General features: G+C 43.9%; 1 protein-coding gene across 4 annotated transcripts in view; it reads left to right on the forward strand.

Annotated features, from left to right (window-relative positions):
- pik3r3b (phosphoinositide-3-kinase, regulatory subunit 3b (gamma)) overlaps positions 1–23,215 on the forward strand; it is a 735,099-nt gene that overhangs the window by 436,143 nt on the left and 275,741 nt on the right. For all 4 annotated transcript variants that reach the window (XM_085983009.1, XM_085983010.1, XM_085983011.1 and 1 more), the window contains 2 exons: positions 13,901–14,102; positions 20,606–20,691. In XM_085983009.1, coding sequence (XP_085839135.1) covers positions 13,901–14,102; positions 20,606–20,691 — 288 coding nt within the window. The remainder of the gene's footprint in view (positions 1–13,900; positions 14,103–20,605; positions 20,692–23,215) is intronic.

Below are 23,215 nucleotides of genomic sequence, written 5' to 3' on the forward strand. Positions count from 1 at the left end.
TCCCAACACGATCAGCCCCAGCACCAGCATCACTGGGCACACCAGCAGCGCAAACATCCACACCAATCTTCTCTGCAATCAGCTGATGCTGCACTGGACACAGAGCATCATCACCCATGCACATTGCTGCCCGGGACGCCAGGGATGGCCTCACCATGTCCCGATTTGCTTCATTTAACACTGTAGACCCTAGTTGCCACATGATGCACCAGGTTGGCAGCACCATAAAGCATCCCTACAATGTCCAAGCCAATCCTTTCACACGCATCACCATTGGGGGGGGGGAGGGTGTTATGTCTCACCATTCATTGGAACTCACCAGGACACTTTCAGAGGTGCACACAAATCTGTCCAAGAAGGCAAAGTGGTGACAATAAGGATTTCGATGCTTGACAACACATTAACAGAAAGTTTACACGAACATTGGCTAAAATACCCAAGTGCCTAACCTTGTGTGTTATTAGTTGATATGATTGGACTAGGATGAGGGTGAGTGTGAGGGGTGGCTAGTGAGATGGGGAAGTAATAATATAGATAGAGAGGGATGGGTGGAGGTGCAAGGTAAGTTGGTGTGAGTAAAGATGTGCAGGAGTAGGGTAGTGAAGGCAGAGTGATGGGGATGTGATGAGTGGCTCAGAAGGATAAGGTTGAGTGTGACTTTGCAGTAACGTTTCATGATCTACTGCGATCATTGAAAGGTTTGTGCCACTGCAGCCAGGTCCTCCTGACAGCATCCCTGCTTGCAACCTCCTGTGCAATGTGCAACCAGGCTGCGTTGATCTCCTGGGGAGGTCTCTTCCGACCATTGGAAGTGAAGAGAACCTCCCTGCATGCTGTGACTCCCTCCATAAACATAACTGCCAAAGTGAATGTGGACATGGCCCCTTTAAGGAAACTGGCAGATGATGCATCATCAGATGATGTCATCAGACCCGTTTCCTTTTATTTGGCCGGGAACCTCATAGGGTGGGCTTAACAAGCCCAATCAGGGCAAAATCACTTGGAGGACGCGGGATGAAGACGGGAGCGGGGTTTGAGGCCACTGTCTGCTCCGGGCGCACCGGATTCACCACGGCTGGCGAGAACATGGCCGTTAGATGCAAAATCCACCTAGATGATAGAAATAATTTATATTAAACGCTGGACTGTCAGCTGCCTATACCTGCAATCCATTGCAATTTCCATTACTCCAGTCCTCTGCAATGTTAGATATTATTACATAAATATGCTGATAACTTCACAGCGTTGCCTGTTGTCTGACTAGAAACAACCTAGCCATTAACTGTAGCTGTTTTATCAGGGGGTGTTCGACCTGCAGTACTCTTGCCTAATTGGCAGCTTTGCTTTGTTGTAGTGGTGTTAGGATTATCTGGGAGGTTGCCTTCAAGTATTTGAAATCTGTATCTAGTTCTGTATCCAGGGGTAGCTCAGGCATAGAATGAGCATGACTGGCTTTTCAATTGGGAAATGCCAAATAAATCTTAAAATTTGTCAGAGAATAAATTGCACACTCTGTTACTACTACTGCGACGCTTTCTGCTTTTCAGGAATGAATAAGGGAGAGATGTTGACGTGTAGCTGAAAGGTTTCCTAAGATGTTTAAAGCCCCAATGCCTGTGCTTCAAAGATATTGGGCCAGATATTCCGATGCCTACGGGTGGGTACGCACGGTGTACACAACCGTAGGGACATCGGAAATGCCGGTTTCAGGCATCCGAAGCGTGTGCACTGAAAACCGGCATTTCTGATCTGTCAAGTGTAAGTTTGAAAATGACAGCTGCAGAGGTAGTGTAATGGGTGCAATTGTGCACAGGTAAGTATGACAGGTGAGAGAATGTACTGAGAAATATTTTTATTCTGTTTATATGTATTTGACAAGATTTGATGTTTCTGTGAAGCCTCATCTGATCAGGAGAATTGACAGATGGCTTCTGCAATCTCACATGCAGCTGCCATCTGTTTTCTCCTAAGGAGAGAGTCATTGGTGAGCCTGGGTGCAAGGGCTCATCTTTGGACAGTGATTGTCAGTGTTTGACAGCACCTCAATGCTGTCAAACAATGACAATTCATCTGTCAAAAAATGATGGAGCCTGTCCCTTTAAGAAAACCGGCAGCTGACGCGTCATGCACTGACGTCATCTGACACCTGCTTTCCCTTAATTGGCCGGCAAGCCCGCGGGGCATGTAACATGGATTGAAAATTGGTTAACAGGCAGGAAACAGAGAAATGGGTCTTTTTTTGGGTGGCAGACGGTGACTAGTGGGGTACCGCAGGGGTCAGTGCTTGGGCCCTGTGATAAAAATGCTAACTTCCGGGAAGTTATGTCATCACTTCCTGTGAACTATGAACTGTGAACTATGAACTGTGTACATACCTCACTTCCTGTCATATGTCACTTCCTGTTGGACTGGTATAAATACTGGTCTGTTCAGTATTGTAAGAGGCTTCTACCAGAGGCATGGTAAAGACCTCTCTTGTATATAGTGTGTTTATAAGTTACTTAAAGCTTACTTTAAAGTTACTTGATGGTAAGTCTCCTTTTTCTTACATCAATTTAAGTAACTTAGTATTTACACTGACAAATACTAGACCTTCAGACAAACTCGGAAGTTAAGGATCCAGGGAACCACCCATCATGGAGAAAATCCTTAGACCTATTCGTCTGGACTTGGACCCGAATACACCAGCAGCTGGCAGGGTATGGAAGCATTGGTATCGTACTTTTGAGAATTTTCTGGATGAATGTAAAGTGGATGCTCCTGCTAAATTGAAGATACTTGTCAATTATGTGACCCCAAAAGTGTTCGAATATGTTGATGACTGGGATAATTACGAAGAGGTGATTCGGGCACTTAAGAAACTGTATGCGAAGACCCCAAATGAGGTCTATGCTAGACATCTACTGGCCACAGCCCGACAAGGGCCAGGGGAATCAATTGACGAATTCCTGCAAGAACTTCGCAGGCTCAGCGTAGATTGTAACTTTCAGGCAGCCTCAGCTGAGCTGTACCGCCAAGAAATGATTCGTGATGCTTTCATCTGCGGGATTGCCTCTCCATTTATACGCCAGCGTCTACTAGAAAGTAAAACACTTGAGCTACAAAAAGCTTTTGACCTAGCTTGTTCACTGCATTTGGCAAAGAGAAATGCAGACCTCTATCAGCTGCCCAGATCTCGATCTGCTGCTGTAGCTGCAACCAGACAATTCAAGCGGTCTCAGGTGAACCCTATCATGGGGGAATCTAATTCTGATAATTCTGATGAAGAAGAGGAGGATGACCCCACTTTAGCAGCCTCTTGGCAATCTAGGAAGGAATGCTTCTTTTGTGGAGATGCTTTTCACCCTAGGAAAACCTGCCCTGCTCGCAATGCAATCTGCAGTTATTGCGGGGAAAAAGGACACTTTGCTAAAGTTTGCCTATCAAGGGCCTCTACGAGGGCCAATCCAGCTAAGACCTACCAGACCAGCAATGGGAAACAGTGCTTCCGGATGCATTGCACTCTATACGGTCCCTGCTTTCTACAGCCACAAATACTACACCTCATGAGCGGTTCTTTGGATTCCAGTGTCGCTCATCTCATGGGACATCACTCCCGTCATGGCTAACTACTCCTGGACCTGTATTACTCCGAAGATACGTTCGGACGTCTAAAAATGACCCTCTCGTAGACGAGGTTGAACTAACCGATGCCAACCCCACCTATGCAAACATACGATATTCCGACGGCCGAGAATCTACCGTATCATTACGGGATCTGGCTCCCTGCCCACCAGGACCTAGTGGGACATCGAGTGATGGCATTTCACCAGGAAACTCTTGGGACCTATCAGGTACCCCTCTCCAGGATCCTGATCGGACACCAACTAGCTTGGTGCCGGTAGAACCCCGTGCTCAAGGTTGCGACCCTCCCAGTACCGCGCATGAAAGTACTGATCCGCCACAGACCAGCTCTGCACCTCCCTCTGAACAGAGGCAGTCCGACTTTGAACCTATTGGGGCTCGTACTCGAAGCCATGATCTCCCCGACCCTTCACAGGGCAATCCAGGCCACACAGACTCTGACCAATGGCCAACCGCATGTAAGCGGACCAGCGGCCCTCTACGACGGGAATCCAAACGGGTGCGACTCTTCCTTGTTCGGCGGCTGCGGACCAAAAGGTAGACCACAGCCTCCTAATCCTGCAGGAGGGAAGAATGTGATAAAAATGCTAACTTCCGGGAAGTTATGTCATCACTTCCTGTGAACTATGAACTGTGAACTATGAACTGTGTACATACCTCACTTCCTGTCATATGTCACTTCCTGTTGGACTGGTATAAATACTGGTCTGTTCAGTATTGTAAGAGGCTTCTACCAGAGGCATGGTAAAGACCTCTCTTGTATATAGTGTGTTTATAAGTTACTTAAAGCTTACTTTAAAGTTACTTGATGGTAAGTCTCCTTTTTCTTACATCAGGCCCCAACTATTTACAATATATATCAATGATTTGGATGAGGGAACTAACTGTAATATTGTCAAGTTTGCTGATGACACAAAACTAGGTCGGATTGTGAGTTGTGAGGAGGACGCAAAGAGGCTTCAAGACGATTTAGACAAGTTGAGTGAGTGGGCAAATACAAGGCAGATGCAGTATAACGTGGATAAATGTGAAGTTATCCACTTCGGTAGGAAAAACAGAAAGGCAGAGTATTATTTAAATGGTGATAGATTGGGAAATGTTGATGTACAGAGGGACCTGGGTGTCCTTGTACACCAGTCACTGAAAGCAAAACATGCAGGTGCAGCAAGCAGTTAGGAAGGCAAATGGCATGTTGGCCTTCATTGCAAGAGGATTTGAGTACAGGAGCAAGGATGTCTTACTACAGTTGTACAGGGCCTTGGTGAGACCACACCTGGAGTACTGTGTGCAGTTTTGGTCTCCTTACCTCAGAAAGGATATACTTGCCATAGAGGGAGTGCAGCGAAGGTTCACCAGACTGATTCCTGGGATGACAGACTGAATGCAGGGAGGATGTTTCCCCTGGCTGGGGGCTCTAGAATGAGGGGTCATAGTCTCATGATGCAGGGTAGGACATTTAGGATTGAGATGAGGAGAAATTTCTTCACTCAGAGGGTGGTGAACCTGTGGAATTCTCTACCACAGAAGGCTGTGGAGGCCAAATCACTGAATATATTTAAGAAGGAGATAGATAGATTTCTAGACACAAAAGGCATCAAGAGGTATGGGGAGAGAGTGGGAATATGGTATTGAGTTAGAGGATCAGCCATGATCATATTGAATGGCGGAGCAGGCTCGAAGGGCCGAATGGCCTACTCCTGCTCCTATTTTTCTATGTTTCTATGTTTCTAACAAGGCCAATCAAGAGAAAATAGCGTCTGTTCGCCAGATGTCGCTGGGGGCGGGACTAGAACCTGGAAGGCAGCAGTCTTGCCCCCAACTCGTCTCAGCTGGCAAAATCCAGCCCAGTCTGTTTTAGTTGAGAGAAGAATGTTGACCAAGACACTGCTGCTCTTCTAAATAGTGCCATGAGGCCTTTTACATCCACCTGAGCAGGCAGATGGGGCCTTGGATTAACATTTCATCAAAAAGTCAGCACCTTTGACAGTGCAGCACTCTCTCAGTACTGCATTGAAATGTCTGCCTAGATTATATTTCAAGTCATTGGAGTGGGCCTGAACCCACAACCTTCTGACTCAGAGGCAAGAGTGCTGCAACAGCGCCAAGGCCAACTCTTAAATTCAGAACTTAAGCTTGAATTCATGGCTTAAAGCTTGTGCATTATAATTTTAGTGGAAGGTGCCTTATTTGTCAGAATTTAAAACTATTGCGTCTCGGCTGCAAGAGGGGTTCCAAGCCTTTCCAGCTTCATACACTCATGGTACAGCTTTGACCCCTTTTCACCAGATTTGGATGCAGCACCAGACATGGTCGCGTAAAACTAATGTTACATTTGTATTTCAGAACTGTTTTAGGAAGCAGTTCTATAATACCAGCTCAGGTCCTGGTACTTTAAATTGTTTATGTTCTAATGTGGTGTAGATTCCACAACAGCCAGAAGAACACAGAAACAGCTGCTCATGCGCAAGCTTGCACATGTGCAGTTATTTTTAACTATGCATCTGGTCACTGTACCTTCCCAAATGGCAATGTGGGGCTGGGCTGAGAAAGCAACTGGCCAGCAGTCAGAAAACATAGCTGCCTCTGATCATAAGTCTGATTTCCAATTATGTCGGCATTGGGGATCGTACTACCGCCGGAGATGCCTGCAATAGTGCATATAAACTTCAGAGGCAGCAGAATTATCTTGTTCACTGTGCAGCATTACAAAAGCAGTTTATTAAGACACAGAAGTAGGTAAACAGTCACATCATTTTGACTTTATGCATTATACATATAGCTGAGCAAACCTTTAATTAAATAAATCAATTCAAACCAAACCAACACTGCCTTTCTACACAGTAATTGCACTATGAACTGTTTAGTATCTGCATCTGGACCAATAACTATACATTTACACTAGATACAAATGAAAACAATAAGGCGGACCTGCAATGGCTTCTCTTCCCGCTCCCGCATCATTATCTCTGGGGTCCCCCAAGGATCTATCCTTGGCCGCCTCCTATTTCTCATATACATGTTGCCCCTTGGTGATATCACCTGAAAACACAGCATCAGTTTCCACATGTACACTGATGACACCCAGCTCTACCTCACTACCACGTCTCTCGACCCCTCCACGGTCTTTAAATTGTCAGACTGCTTGTCTGACATCCAGTTCTGGATGAGCAGAAATTTTCTCCAATTAAATATTGAGAAGACCGAAGTCTTTGTCTTCGGTCCCCACCACAAACTCTGTTCCCTAGCCACTGACTCCATCCCTCTCCCTAACATCTGTCTGAGGCTGAACCAGACCGTTCGCAACCTTCATTATAGAATCATAGGAATTTACAGCACAAAAGGAGGCCATTCGGCCCATCTTGTCCATGCCGGCCAACAAAGAACTATCCACCCTAATCCCAATTTCCAGCACTTGGTCCATATCCTTGTAGGTTACGGCACTTCAAGTGCATATCCAAGTACTTTTTAAATGTGGTGATAGTTTCTGCCTCTACCACCCTTTCAGGCAGTGAGTTCTAGACCCCCACCACCCTCTGGGTGAAAAAAATTCTCCTCAGATCCCCTCTAAACCTCCTACCAATTACTTTAAATTAATGCCCCCTGGTTATTGACCCTTCTGCTAAGGGAAATAGGTCAGTCCTATGCACTCTATCTAGGCCCCTCATAATTTTATACACCTCAATTAAGTCTCCCCTCAGCCTCCTCTGTTCCAAAGAAAACAACCCCAGCCTATCCAATCTTTCCTCACAGGTGAAATACCCCAGTCCAGGCAACATCCTCGTAAATCTCCTCTGCACCCTCTCTAGTGCAATCACATCCGTCCTGTAATGTGGTGACCAGAACTGCACGCAGTACTTTAGCTGCGGCCTAACTAGTGTTTTAAGCCTTGGCGTCATATTTGACCCTGAAATGAGCTTCTGACCACATATCCGTGGCATAACTAAGACTGCCTATTTCCACCTCCGTAGCATTGCCCGTCTCTGACCCTGCCTCAGCTCATCTGCTGCTGAAACTCTCATCCATGTCTTTGCCACCTCTAGACTTGACTATTCCAACATACTCCTGGTTGGCCTCCCACATTCTACCCTACGTAAACTTGAGGTGATCCAAAACTCGGCTGCCCGTGTCCTAACTCGCACCAAGTCCCGTTCACCCATCTCCCCTGTGTTCGCTGACCTACATTGGCTCCCGGTTAAGCAATGCCTCGATTTCAAAATTTTCATCCTTGTTTTCAAATCCCTCCATGGCCTCGCCCCTTCCTAACTCTGTAATCTCCTTCAGCCCCACAACCTCCCGAGATATCTGTGCTCCTCTAATTCTGCCCTCTTGAGCATCCCTGATTATAATCACTCAACCATCGGTGGCCGTGCCTTCGGCTGCCTAGGCCCTAAGCTCTAGAACTTCCTCTCTAAACCTTTCTGACTCTATCTCTCTTTCCTTCTTTAAGACACTCCTTAAAACCTACCTCTTTGACCAAGCTTTTGGTCATCTGCCCTAATTTCTTATGTGGCTCAGCATCAATTTTTTGCCTTATAACACTCCTGTGAAGTGCCTTGGGACTTTTTACTACGTTAAAGGTGTTGTATAAATACACGTTGATTGTTGTTGACAGAGAGGGTGAGATAGATTCTGACCTCTTTACACTATAGGACATAAAGGCGAGGGGACACAGATACAAGATTAAATGCAAGAGATTTAGAACAGAGAGCAGGAGAACCTTCTTTATACCGAGAGTTGTGAGGCTGTGGAATTCACTTCCAGGGTTAGTGGCTGAGGCAGAAACTCTGTCAACATTAAAGATGAGATTGGATAGGTGGATGAAGGAAAAGATGTTCAAGTGAAACGAAAACAGGATGGGTAGATGTGATTAGAACTATTTGCTCGTGTGGAGTATTTCTGTGTGTTTCTATATAGGACTGCCTCTAATAGCAAGAGCACTATCAGAGGCAACCCTGTAATATAAAGTGGGCATGAGTCAATACTATCCCATTGGAGGCAGTGAAATCCTCCTCAGGTAGGCATGTCCTTGGGTATCTCCAATCAAAACTTCTATTGGAAACAAAGCTAAACAGTTTGTGTTGGTGATACTTTGTTTACATTTGCTATCTTGGATCTGGCCATGGACCTCTCAACCTGCCTGTACTGGGCAGCAATTTGGTTTGCACATTATTGGCCTGTAAGGACCTTCCCCAGTTTTGGTCCTGGCCAGTCTGGGAAGGGCCCTGACCAAATTAATTGTGAAAGCTTCAGAATCATGCATGTGCAGTAACAATACAGTCAGTGTTGAAACAATTGCGCCTTTGCAAATCTCATGTATATTTCCATTTGGTACCAGATCCATCCCACAGTGTAAATGGGGCTTATGCAGCACTAATGGGAGATGACTCACCATCTGCCTCACTTCCAATGGAAGCAGTTAGATAACATAAAAGGTGTATGGCAGTCAGAAAGGCTGAATTAGACTTTGCATTCTGATTTACCCATTTAGGCGTTTTTCTTCCTTCCTCCAGTTCATCTTCATCTACAGATTTGACTAAATTGCATGTTATTTCTGAATCTAGATAAGGAACAGTAGGGGCTCCAGCCCTGAGACTATTACAATATTGCTTCTCCTATATTCTTATTGGGCTGGGTATTCTGATCCCTATGGGTGGGTACGTGCTGTATACCCACCCGTAGAGACATCAGAAATGCCGGTTTTAGGCATGCACAGCGCATGCGCTGGAAACCAGCATTTCCGATCTGTCAAGAATGCTCTTGACAGATCCTCCGGCTGCCCTGGAGAAGGGCCTCTGTGGGTGGATAGTTCTGCTTTTTGGAGACCCTCCGCCCGCAGAAAACCCTTACAATTCTTGCGTCTGGTAAAAGCAGGCGTATGGCCTGCTTTTACCAGGATAAGAGTTGAAAAAAGAAAAGAAATTTTTTTTCACTGATTTATCATTTTAAAATACTTTTAAAAAGGTAAGTTTATTTTTAGCCCCGTAAAAAACTTTAATTATTTTTTTCAAAAATTTACATTTTTGTTTAAAATAGTTAATTTATTGTAATTTCAAGTCATTTTAAAAATGTGATTTAAAAAAAAAAAATTATTTAAAGTTTTACTATGTTTTGGGGGTGATCTCCATTTATATATTTGACAGATCTTCCTGTCAAATGTATGAAGGGAGATTCCCTTCTTTGATTGGCTCCCCATGGCCCACGTGATCCCAGGGACGCTGTGAACTACCTGCGCCTCTGGGATACGTGGGCCCTGCGCACCGGCAGTTTGGAGAGGCCCAGCACCAGAATTGTGTGCGTCCCGGGAGCCCTCAGGTAAGGGCGCAGATTTTTCTGGATAAATATATATCTGGGCCAATGTTTCTAGTCTATCTAGGTTGCTGCAAGTCATTTACAGATCTTCCAACCTGAGGAACAATTATTGAGGGTGTGACAAAAATTTACTTTTTTCTATTAGAATATTGACTTGAATTCTTTATTACTAGAAACAACATACACAAGGTTAATTCACAATGACTACCTACTTGCACCTCAGTAACATCTGCCCCTGTCTCAGACTATCTGCTGCTGTAACCATCATCCCTGCTTTTATCACCTCCAGTCTCGACTTGCTCTCTTGGCCAACCTCTCAGCCTCCATAAGCTACCGCTCATCCAAATTTTTGCTGCCATATCCTATCCTGCCTCAAGTCCCACTAACTCATCACCACTGCCCTTGTTGCTGGTCCCCCAATCCCTCAAATTTAAAATTTTCATCCTTGTGTATAAGGTCCTTCGTGGCCTCGCCTCTTCCTTTCTCTGTAATCTCCTCCAGCCCTACAACCCCCAACCCCGAGAACACCCCATTTCTCTGAATCTGGCTTTGTGCCTTCCCCTCCATTTGTCCATGGGCCCTGCCTTTAGCTGTCATTCCCTTCCTAAGTCCTTCTGTTCTGCACCTCTTCTCTTCCTTCATGGCTCTCCTTAAAACCCACCTCATTGCCCAAGTTTTGATCACCCATCCTAATATCTCCTTCCTTGGCTCATAATCCCATTTTTGTCTGATTCTGCTTCTGTGAAATGTCTTGGGTCATTTTTCTACATTACAGGTGCTATATGAATGCAAATTGTTAATGTTAATGATTGTTTCTGTGAGCGGTGAGTTGTCTCTGAAGAGGGACAGAAATATGCTAGCAGACAAAGATCTGTTAATGTGTGTCCGGGTCATGGCCTCTGTTGAAGTAGGTCTGCAATTCTATTGTCAACTAAAAGCTTGGCTGTGGATTATACCTGTTTTATATTGGAGCTGTTCGCTGATGGTTGGAAGGATGAACCAAGCACTAAAATCTAATTATCTTAAATATTTCAATAGGGTCAAACATCCCAGTGCTTTGGACAAAGAATGATTATTCCATATAATTTAATTATAGGTTTTGGAATTATACTTTTTGTGGGTGAAATTACCCCAGGAGTCAGTCAGGAGTCAGTATTTAGTCAGGAGTGAAACTGGGCCAGTTTGACTTCATGGCAATGGTTCATCACAAGAAATAAACCTCCATTTTCAAGGTTTAATATATGTTGATAGATAGTTCAGGAAAAGCATTTTTATTATTTTGACATATAGAGGAAGATGGTTAAATTTGTAAGTTATAGTAAGCATACTGCTTTTTACTGGATACTGTCCATTTATCTGTTCTAACTTAAATACATTTGTTTCTTGTTTATAGCCTAAAGTCTCAGTCTGATAGAGCATACATTCAATTTGCCTACTAAATTCTAGGAAAATCATGTGGTGGCATGTAATATATTCCAGTGGCAAGAGTTTGCCTGTTCAATCTCTAGGTATCGCTAGATATTGGGCAGGTAAAGGTGCATGACGGATCATAGAGATGTGAATAGAATATCTAGTGCCAAGTGCAAAAACAAAGCAGTACAAGTCATTTACAGACCTTACAACCTAAGGAGAATTAAATGAAGGCAAATATCAAAGGTATGAGATATTCTCAAAATTGCTGGGAATTCAAAGGCTGCCTTAGCACTCAGAAGCTTTGTATTACCCCAACCTTACATTCATTTTTTTTAAACAAAATGTAAAATCAAACTAAATGAGATAAATGCTTGATTCCTGGTCTGTGCGGACCGAGCAGATGTGAGCTGGAGTGACAGTAGGGACCCTGCAACTGCCCTTCATATCCCAGCATTAAAGAGCAAGGATTCCTGTTGCTGACGACTATCCAGTGACTCCTGCTGGAATTGCTTGTGTGTGGATGTCAGCGGAGAACACAATTGGGCTTGGCTGTGATGCCGGCCAACACTCACTGTTGAGGCTTACAATTGGAAGAGTAGTCCACGTGTGGTCAACCTGTACTTGTGGAACCCCAGTAAAGAGTGAATACCTTGAGTGAAGGAGAGGGAATTGGCAGGGGGACATTTTTTTGTTGCATCTCATCTAATAAAGGAAGTAATTGGAGAAAAGCCAGTGCTCCAGACTTTGATTTGCTAATGCAGGTTGCAATCAGTGGAAAGTACAGTCAATGGCATACACGTGGCTGTGTGGATTGGCGGTTGTATATGATCAACCTGGAAGTTGTTTCTGTGATCTTTAATTATTTGGAATCTAAAGAGTAGTTCTGCAGTCACAGAGAGCTTGGATGGCAGATCTCTGATTCAGCATCACTGGTCACACCAGTAAGTGGACCTCACATCCCCTATGATCCAGAATGCATCATTTACTGCCCAATATCTAGTTAGGCAAAATCACGGCCCAGGGATTGTTATGTAGCACTCTTGCTGCGTTTATTCGGTGCTGTAATTTCACACATGCCACTACATGCGGTCTCCTATCCATACAGAAGGCATGGTAGCAAACCAACAAACTGGCTTATGCTACATGAAATACATGAATGAGCAGAATAATAGTTTCACAGGGAGATCTGTCAATTTCCTACTGCCCCTCATTCTATGAAAAAACAACAAAGATGAAAATTTAGGCAAAAGCCCACTTTCAAGTTAACTAATCCCAAGCTAACTAAAATTAACAGATATTTAATGTTCTCTAAATTTTGCTCTTGCACACATGGTACACCAAGATCATACGTACAGGAATGAAGAAAATTACAATACAAATAATATAAGAACATATGAAATAGGAGCTGGAGTAGGCCATTTGGCCCTTCAAGCCTGCTCCGTCATTCAACAAGATCATGGCTGATCTTCTACCTCCACTCCACCTTCCCGCACTATCTCCATATCCCTTAATTCCTTTTGTTCCCAAAAATTTATTGACCCCTGTCTTGAATATACTCAATGACTGAGCCTCCACAGCTCTCTGGGGTAGAGAATTCCAAAGATTCACGACCCTTTGAGTGAAGAAATTTCTCCTCATCTCCATCCTAAACGGCCGACCGCTTATTCTGTAACTGTGACCCCGTGTTCTAGATTCCGCAGCCAGGGGAAACATTTTCTCAGCATTAACCCTATCAAGCCCCTTAAGAATTTTATATGTTTCAATTAGATCACCTCTCATTCTTCTAAACTCTAAGGAATATAGGTCTAGTCTACTCAATCTCTCCTCATAGGGCAATCCCCTCATCCCAGGAACCAGTCTAGTGAACCTTGGCTGCACTCCCTCTAAGGCAAGTAAATCTTTCCCTATGTAAGGAGCCCAGAACTGTACACAGTGCTCCAGATGTGGCCTCACCAATGCCCTGTATAATTGTAGTAAGACTTCTTCACTCTTATACTCTAATCCCTTTGTAACAAAAGCTAACATACCATTTGCTTTCCTAATTGCTATATATATTGAATTTAATCTTTATTGAGCTATGAGGGTGACATATGACAGCAAGGAGTTAATTGATGTCAGTGGGTTGTGCAACATCTCACTCAAGACTTTGTCCTGCACAAATTATGATAATTGAAGCACGGATAGTGGAAATTCCATGGTTTTGTTGTTTTCTCTGCTTCCTACTTTCAAGTCTCCCTAGGCCACATATCATTTACATGGTCAAGGGTGTGGACAACAATTCTGCTGCAAGGTCTTTGCCGATACCAATAAGAAGTCTAAGAAGATGATCTTGTATGACTCACCTTCTGATTTTAATTTCCTTCCTTCCTTGGGCCTTTTGTTAAGCATCTTCCCCAAGCACTGCTGATACTCAGAACTCACTGTGTAGGGAAATTACAGGTACCTGTTATGGGGCATTAGAGCACAAGTATGTCACACAATACACAATCATGAAGCTCTTTTATTTGACAATATTGAAGGTAGGCCCTAACATCATCTAATCTATTTTATTTAGAAATCCAGAACCTTGATGAGTGCGTCCAACAAATCAGAAGAATTGTGGAATCTCCCAGCATGCCTCAGCTACACTGCCTTATTCTACAGTATCTAGTGAAGCACTTCAGTAAGGTGTGTCAGAGTGAAGGCGTAAACCATCTCACCCCAAGACTTCTGGGCGAAATCTTCAGTGATGTCTTCTTCAGGCATTTACTATCAAGGTAAATGACTTTGGAAATAAATAACTTGCAAGAAAGTTAACCTTTTTCTAAGGCCTTTTTTTTTAACGGAAACTTATGGAGGATTGCGGAAGGATTTCTATAACATATCTTAAAGGTAGCTTTTTGCTGCGTGTCTTGATTCCTGATCAACATGGAACTAATTTGTCAAGAAATGTTTGGATAGATTTTATGAACTAGCATTCCTAGCAGAGAGCTTTGCACGATGGAAGAGCATTTTGGGAATTCAGGGGTGGAGATTAGCACACCCCATCTGATCTTCCTTCCGTCTGTTGATTTTGGCTTTTGAGCAGGATCATGTTTGGATCATGCTTTCTATAAATTCCATAGAGACAATTTCTGTTCTGGGTGCACATCGGGGCGGGGTGGTGGGTGGAACGATGACATCATCTGCCCAATGGAACCAGCAAGAGGCCTGAACCATTTTCAAGACTGGGCCTTTCTTTAATTAGAATGAGCGCTGATGGGCAGCTTTTCATTGGGAGAGGGCAGGAAATCCGCTGTTTCTTCCACAGAGCTGGAAATAAATCTTTAAAAGGGCGGGGGGGGGCGGCGGAGCAGCCACAGGACAACTGGCAGTAGGCTAGAAAATTTCTGTTGGGGTTAGGAAAAGCATCTTTGTGGTCCCTCAAAAATCAGTGGCACAGCGTTGTTTTAGGGGTTTGCTAAATAGCCTGCAGTAGTACCTTTAACGATTGTTGGTTTGGCTGCAGAACACTCCATTCCACTGGGCAAAAGTCGAGTCGGGCGGGCCTTGTCGGCAAGCAAACAGTAACTATTTCTTTAAATTTATGTTTGCCTACCGCTCTGTCCGTGCTGAAAAATGGGGTGGTAGGCAGATGAAAATCACCCCACTCCACCCCCCATATATAAAAAAGCCAATGGCCTAGAAATTGGATATGGGCCGAAAACAGGTGGGGGCACAGCGATGTGCTACCAACCCGCATCGGGGGGAGGTCGGGGCCAAGATTAGGGGAGGTAGGGGCCAGGATCGGCAGGGTGTGCTGGGGGTGAGGGGGCCTGGAGGTTGGAGTTAGGAGTGAGGTCGGAGATGATAAGGGTAAGTACTTACCTTTTTTTAATTCAGCGCTGTCGAGCGTTTGTTTTCCCAGAGGCAGTCAGTGCTGGCGCTGGCCGCCTCAGACACAAGCCAAATTTGTAAGAGGCAGCGGAAGCAGGCGTTAGGCTCCTTATTTGAAAATGTTAATGGCCCAACGCCTGCTTCAGATGAAGGTAAATGACGCCTCTTTTTTTTTTACCTCACTAATATGGCGTCCGGCGTGGCCCACGCCGGAAGTGAGGCGGGCGCCATTTTTTCCATGAAACCAGCTTTAACAGCAGGCCCAATGTGTCAATCTGTGTACAAGAGCCCATTTATTCATCAATTCACTCAACATACCAAACAAAAAAAACTTAAGGAAAACATCAGTGTAACCCAAAAATGATGAGACTTATTGAGTGTGCTGTTGTCTCTCAGAGAATCTTTGCAGTGAGCTGACTGTGTTGACCTGCTCCACCAAGTGTGGAATGCATTTATGTCGGGATCATGGTTTTCTATTAATGGCAATGCGTGGGATTTGCTTTGGTACATTGGATCATAATTATGCTTGCATTGGGTGTGTGTTTAACAATTATTGACAATATAAATAATGGACATTACATTGTTAACAGTAAGTTGCTGTGTTTATTTCACAAGTGTTGAAGACCTATTATTCAATAGTGTTCGATATATACTAGCTAGGGTAACAAAAATAAAGCACAAGGGACAATAAAGAGATTGATATCAGGGCTGAGCCATAGAGTGCAAGAAGGCTGAATTAACAGAAATTCATACTCAGTAAAGCTTTCCTCTGTCTGGAGCTATAGTGAAATTATGAACATAGTTTTCATGTAAATACTATTATGATTTCACTACATACAGTGCACAGAGGAAATCTCCACAGTTGATAAAATATTTATATGAAACGTCAGAGAATCGTGAATGTCACAAAGATCTGTGCCTCTCAATATTCTATTCCTTCATTTTGCACTTTGAAACTTAGCAGACATTATGGGGCCGATTTCGCCAGTGGGGGTGCGTTGGAGGCAGGACTGCTGCTTGTCGGGTCGATTACCCACCTCCATCGATTTGCGGCCAACCCATGCTATTTTCCCTTGATTAACCTTGTTAAGCCCGCCCAGCGGGCTTAGCAGGCCAATTAAGGGAAAGTCGGTTACAGAGAACGTCAGCGTATGAGTTTCAGATGAATTGTCTTCATTTGACAGCTCTGTGGAGCTGTCAAACGCTGACATTCTCTGTAGTTTGATGAGTTCTTGAATTCAAGACCTCATCAAACCTCTTTCTTTAGCAGAAATTAGATGGTTGTTGCATTGGAGAATGCAACAGCCATCTGGCATCTCTGCCGCGGAGGTGCTGCGAGACTCTCCGCATACCCAACTCTTGAAGTCTGCAGGAAGAAACAAAGGTAAGTAAACCTTTTCTAACACTTTCCACTCACCTCTCCACAACACTTATCTTCACAGCGCACTTTTGCACCCCTCCGACCCCCGCAGACCCACTGCTCGCCTCGGTAACCCTGGCGGGGTTCGCAACCTTCGGGAAGCCTGCACTTGTATGGGTAAAATGGGGATAATCCTCTTATTTGCCTGTTAACTACCTGTTAACAGGCAGTTAAGTGGCTGTAATCCCCTTCCCGCCTCAAGGAGACAGGACCCGGCGCGGGTCGGCTACCCGCCTCCTGGGAAGATGGCACGGAGGCGGATTGGGGGTGGGCTGGGCACCCGCCCCCAAATTCTGCCATTTTCCCGGCAGTCCCGGATTTATCTACGCATTTATCTGGTTGTCCAGGAGATACAGAGGCTTGCGATCCTGGGCCTCTCCTGGTAGAAATGCGTAGAGGCCCACGTATCCCACGGGCGCAAGCGGTTCGCAAGCACCCCTGGGATCACGTGGGCCAGCCCAACCAATGAAAGAAGGGAATCCCCATTCATACTTATGGGGATTCTGTACGTACGGAACTGTCATAAGTATGAATGGGAATGACTTAAAAAATACACGAACACATGAAATAAGTTTTTTTTAAATGACATACACAAAATTAATTAAAATGGCATTTAATTAAATATTTTAAACAAACATTTAGGCCTAGAAATTCAGTTGGGCGCTGCAAGCTTTGCACCCAGTTGGCGCCTAAAGAGGGTTTCTGCGCCAGTATAAGAGGTTGCGCTGATATTCAGCGCTGCGGTAATGGCGGCGGTAGCCGGTAGCGCTGCGCCGACACCGATGACGTCATCGGTGTGTGCAGTGCCCCGGTACCGCCCCGCTTCCGGCCCAAACCCCATATTTAGTTGCGGCCGCCTCTTCTGCAGCGGCCGCAAACAACGTTCGTGAAACGGGGCCGTACTGCTGCGCTACTGGGGCGCTTTAAGGTGGAGGTGCGGCCGGCCGCTTTTTCGGCGGCCGCCTGCCCGCACCTCCCTCCCCGGCCTCCTCCACCACCCCCCCGCGGCATTGGTGGCTGATTCCCGTGAGTCCGGCACTTCTCCGTGGTGCTGGGCTCATTTGCTGGCAGAATCCAGCGGCGATCTCACGGCTGCAGGCAGCTCCTCCTTAAGAGAAGGAGGAGGCCTGCAGTACCCCAGCCTGCCGCACTGCATCGGGTGGCGCAGCGGCAGCTGGAGCGCTGAAGTTCACTTTCAGCGCCCCAAGCGGAGGCGGGCACACCCTGGAACAGCGCCCGGTTCCGAATTGGGGCGCTAAAAGTGAATTTCTGGCAGTCGCAACGGGCTCCGCGCGCAACGCTAACTTTTGGGCGTTAGCCTGCTGGCGGGCCTTAACTGAATTTCTAGGCCTTAATTTTTTGAAATTTTTTAAAATATGTTCTAACAGGGCTAAATATAAACTTACCTTATTGGGCAGGGTTTTTAAAGTATAAGTGAGTGATATAATTTTATTTTTCTATTTAAAAAAAATTCTTATGCTGGTAAAAGCGGGCCTAAGGCTGCTTTCACTAGGCGTAAGAATTCCACGGCCTTTCAGCGGGCGGAAGTTGGGCAAATAGCGCAACTCTCCACCCGCAGAGGCCCTTTTCTTCACATGCCTAAACCCGGAACTTGCGCGGCCCCTATAGGCGCGTGCGCACCTCGTACGCACCTGTAGGGGTCGCAAAATACGGCCCATTGTGTTAATATTGGGGGGTAACACTGGGTTCAAGAGTGGGAAAACTTTCTGTCATCTAGCAGAACATAAAAATTCTAAAAGAAACACAGTGTACTTTTCAGAATCCTTTAGTTACATTTTATTGAGTCAAACCACCAAAGTAACATGGTTTTAATTATACTGAATTTGAAATAATGTATCTCAGTAACAGTACCTGACATTGGCACATTTACACTCACATAGTCAGATGTCAGGGAAATGTTTGGGGAAGGCCTGGAAAATGCTGATCGATTGTGTAATGGATTAGATGCATGCTGACTGATATGGCCACATCCAGGCAACAGAACAAGGTGTTGGTCACACGATGTTTTATGAGATTGCACATTCTAATTACATTTGGTTACTGAGGATTTTTCACTAGGTTCAAGCTGCATGCAATGTGCCAACTTTTCCTACGTCCACGGTGTTTTCTTGGTAATGTGAGGTAATATAGCAAATTCTCACTATAACACTGTCTTTCGGAGCTGCACGAAAATGCTATTGTAAGGGGAAAGTTCCAGGGAAGGCACTTTGTTCAGTGTCAATGATGGAGTTGCAAATAAATGTGATGATATATCAGTGGTTGTGATCTATCCACATACAGTATTAGGTAGGAAAATGATACGGTGTTTATCATGTATCATACAGTGACAGAAACATGAATTGATAATGAATCATCTGTACAACAAATTTAATGAATACTGTTGTTTTGAAATGAGTGTGTGTGAATGGTTCTCCATATGTTTGTATTTTTGGAGGATTATTTTGTTTGGGACTATGAAGCAAGGTAAATAACGAACAAGTCTGAAGTAGTCTTTTATTCATTGTTTGGGATAGCTCATGGTTGAGTACGTTGGGTCGGTCAGTTGTTTGAGTGCTGTACTCTGGGCTAAAAGGCCCCAGGTTCTAATCCAGGTTGTGTGCATTATCCCTTACCTTCTTCTTCTTAGGCAGTCCCTCGGAACCGAGGATGACTTGCTTCCACATTAAAAATGAGTTCGCAGGTGACTGATGAGTCCAATGCGGGACCTACAGTCTCTGCCACAGGTGGGGCAGACGGTGGTTGAAGGGACGGGTGGGTGGGGTGCTTGGGTTGACGTGCGCTCCTTGCGCTGCCTGTGCTTGGCTTCCGCTTGCTTCCGGCGAAGAGACTTGAGGTGTTCGGCGCCTTCCTTACCTTACAAAGTAGAGATAAAACAGGAGATTGTGTACAGTATCTATCTATGGATGCTTCTGGTTGTGCGGCAATGGTAATGGGACCATGCTGTACTCTAACAGACCACATATCTGTCCAAAAGAGACCAGCCTGTGTGGGTTGACTTCTGTCTTCTGGCTGAGGAGCAGGGTAGTGACAGCATAAGCTGCGGTGATCTTATCTGGCATTGACATTTTTTTTCTATTGGTGGGCAAAAAAAAAATCGCTCCAGTCAGGGCATGAGATATTTCATTGAATCTTACGGGAGTGTAAAAATGTCAATTTATCTAACAAAACATCTCTCTGCATCAGTTGTGCAAAATGTTGTATTGCTGTTACATTCCAGGCCATTGGCAACTTTTATAAACTGTAAACAAAGTTCTATAGTCGGATATGTGTGTTTTCAGTTGAAAAACCAGGATGAAAGGCAAGTACCCAGAGTGTAGAACATCATGAAGTTTGAAAAGAGTAGGAGAGAATACAAGGTAAATCAAGACATAGTAACTTGGTGCTGCAGAGGTTAGCTTTTCAAAGCCTGTGGTATGTAAGAGGAATGGAAGACCTGTGGGGGCAGGAGAAGGACTGGTGAGGAGTTAACCGAAGTTAAATTTGGTACATTTCCATTTCTAATCACTTTTGTTTAACTGGTAAGAGGAGTTAAAATTGCTGCAGTAAAGGAGGTGGTGAGTGAATGTTCTACATTCCAGGGCTGACTACCTCCATGCAGCCTCCAGTGGAATTCAATGTCGGCATGGCACACCACAGAGCACAGCATAGATTAATGAAACATACTTGTTGCACAGTTCTGAGCTGGCATGAGATTATAAGCTTTTGTCAGCAGATTTGAAAAAGCAGGGGAAGCTGTGGGAAGAATGGGTTTATTTGAATTTCTATCCGTGACTTGCAGCATTTCCACGTCCAGCTCTTGATCGCTATTTATTAAATACTTCACTGTTTGGTAAATTGAAGCTAGTGGCAAGAATTTGCAGAATGCCTATGTCAGGCCAAATGTTGTAAATTGTGTTTAAACCAGACATTCTACCAGGGTGAATGTATACAGAAATGTTAAATGCTGGTTATATTTGCTTCCAGTGCTGATGTGAATCCAGAATACCACATCAAGATCATTGAGGCGCTTATCATGACTGGAGGCTTGGCTGAAATGCAAGCTGCACCAGGTAGGAAACCAATATTCTTTTTCTGTATTGAAATTTCCTTGGCAGGTTCATTTATTCATAATCCAGTGCCTTTGAGGTATTTCTGTATATGTCTTAAATAGCGGATAGTTACAATAGACTCTTTGTTGGCCTTTGCACTGATTCCATTTAGAGACAGAACCTATTTTCAATATATGAATCTTCTTTAGATTTCAGAGAGTCTGCATGAGTCACTAAGGATTTGTGAGATGGTACGTGTAAATGTGGCATTTCAACCTATTTAAGAGATATGAGAAAGTGCTCAGCAATTTATTTTTTGTTTGGAAAGGGATAACATTTTGTCACACATAAGTGGCATTTGAATGTATTTTGACACACTTAGTATTTACACCATTGCATCAAGTTTGGACATTTCTGATTTGTCTTTAAACACTTTTTTTGTGAAGATAGTGCTCCTTTAACTAATCTATATCATCACTCCTTATATGATTGAGCTGGACCCAGGCAAAGAATAAATAACCACATTGATTCTCCCAATGGCTAGTTGGTAAAACACAGTTTGATATGGCACTAACTCATACAGATCAGAAGATCTCAAGTTCGACCCTTGGTCTGTATTGAGTTACTTGAGCTCAGTGGAGGGCAGTGGGTGCCCATGAAACCAGACCTTAGCAGGTGTTAGCACTTTTGGGAAAGGAAGGGGAAGAAGGGGTGAACTGAATGAATAAATAGGCCCTTTTCTTAGCAAAAGAATTGAGTCTTCCAATTCTGATTTGAGTCAGTGTTTATTTTTTTTTCTGATTACATTTCTGTGAAGCATATTGGGACGTTTTTCTATGTTAAAGGCATTATATAAGTGCAAGAAGTGATTGTAGTAAATTTTCACAATGAATTACTTTAGGAGCCATCCATTGATAGTTCCAGGAAAAATGTTTTGCAGGTTTTCTCTATTATTGAGGGAGCATGAAACAAGTGTGGTGTCCATCTTATGTAGGAACTATAAGGTACTGTGTGGGAACATGAGTGGAATTGCATTTCTGAAATGAATGAAGCATAACTTGCATGGTGACCAAAATGTGAGAAATTGGAATATTTTGTCCATAGTGTATTTTCATTACAACTTTTTGTTACAGTACCTGAGCAAAACTAGGTTTGCTTAAAGAAATAACCCACATCTGGGAGCTGCGTATCTCATCATTCCACTGTATCCATTCTCAGAGACTAAACTGGATGACACCCATTGGCTTATATATCATAATAATTCTTAATTGAAAAATCATTTGAGTTGCTATTATCTGCTGGTAGCTGGCTTTGTTCTGCAGATAGTCCATTAAGACTAAAGCAATTTGTAGTCAGTTGATAAGTGAATTTTAGTCGGACTCTTATTCGCTGGAAACTGCAGACACTCTCATGTTATTAAGTGTATGTTTGAGTGGTAGCTTTATTTGATGTTGAAAAATACATTTTTGCTTTCTTTTGTTCCTGATCAAAGTACAAAGGGTACTTCACAGACTGTGCTTCCAGTTCATTAGTCATTCTAAGGCCATCAAGAGAAGGGTGGGAGGCTTTGTGAGAGAAAAAGAATCTCGTGTAAAGTTATCACTAAGGGATGGTAACTCAGGTCTTGTGTTATTTAAGAGTATTAGGTAAGGATCATATTTGTTTATTATGTTCTGTGTTCAGGGAGCAATAAATATGTTTTGTAAACTATTTTAATCTGCTGTATTGGCCCCGATATATATGGGGCTGTGCGTTCGGAGCGGGGTGGGAGGAGTTATAGATGGGAAAACCGGAAGCGGGCGGGTTTGAGGCGTTTGGGAGTCTGGTTTGAAATTTTTTAAATTTAACTTCTCATTCGACCCAAACCCACCTGTTTTTGGGGGTTAAAATTACCCTCATTGCCTATGCTACTGTTGATCTTTTATATTTAAAAAGCCTGTTCTGTAATATATAGCCTGAGCCTCGGTCTTAGCTTATTCTACTGCTTTCCAAAGTGTGACAGATCACAAGAGGGCTCAGTGACATAACCAATAAGACAAAAACATCAATAAAGGTTTCTGTTTGACCCCTGGACTCATTTATCAGATATTGGGATTAAAGGTCCACTCTGGCTTTTAGGGACCAGGGGTATAATTACAGGAGTGGTCTTTGGGGCTGAACACAAGAAAAATATAAAATAACCAACAAAAAAAAGCACGAAATACAAGGACATTATACATGCCCCCTTAATAATATTAATAAACACTGTGTCACCCCAACAACTTGAAAAATCTCCAATGAAAAATGTCCACAAATTAATCCTTGGGTTATCCTTGGATGAAATATACAGATGGCCATGAGAGTGAGATTTAAACAATCACAAGGTTTGAGAGAGAGAAAGAGACTGTAGTTTGACTGGACAGTCAAGTTGTTGCAGAGGTTGTACACTTCTTGATATACACAGGCTTGAAATACTATATTGCTTCAGTCCGCATTAAAAATGGCTTCTCTTCCTACTCACGTGGAGGAAACTTTGATTCATCCATAACTTAATGTCAAACAGGCA

This window comes from Somniosus microcephalus, chromosome 3 (assembly GCF_052327205.1).
Source record: "Somniosus microcephalus isolate GS21.2 chromosome 3, FLI_Smic_1.0, whole genome shotgun sequence".
NCBI classification, from domain to species: Eukaryota; Metazoa; Chordata; class Chondrichthyes; order Squaliformes; family Somniosidae; genus Somniosus; species Somniosus microcephalus.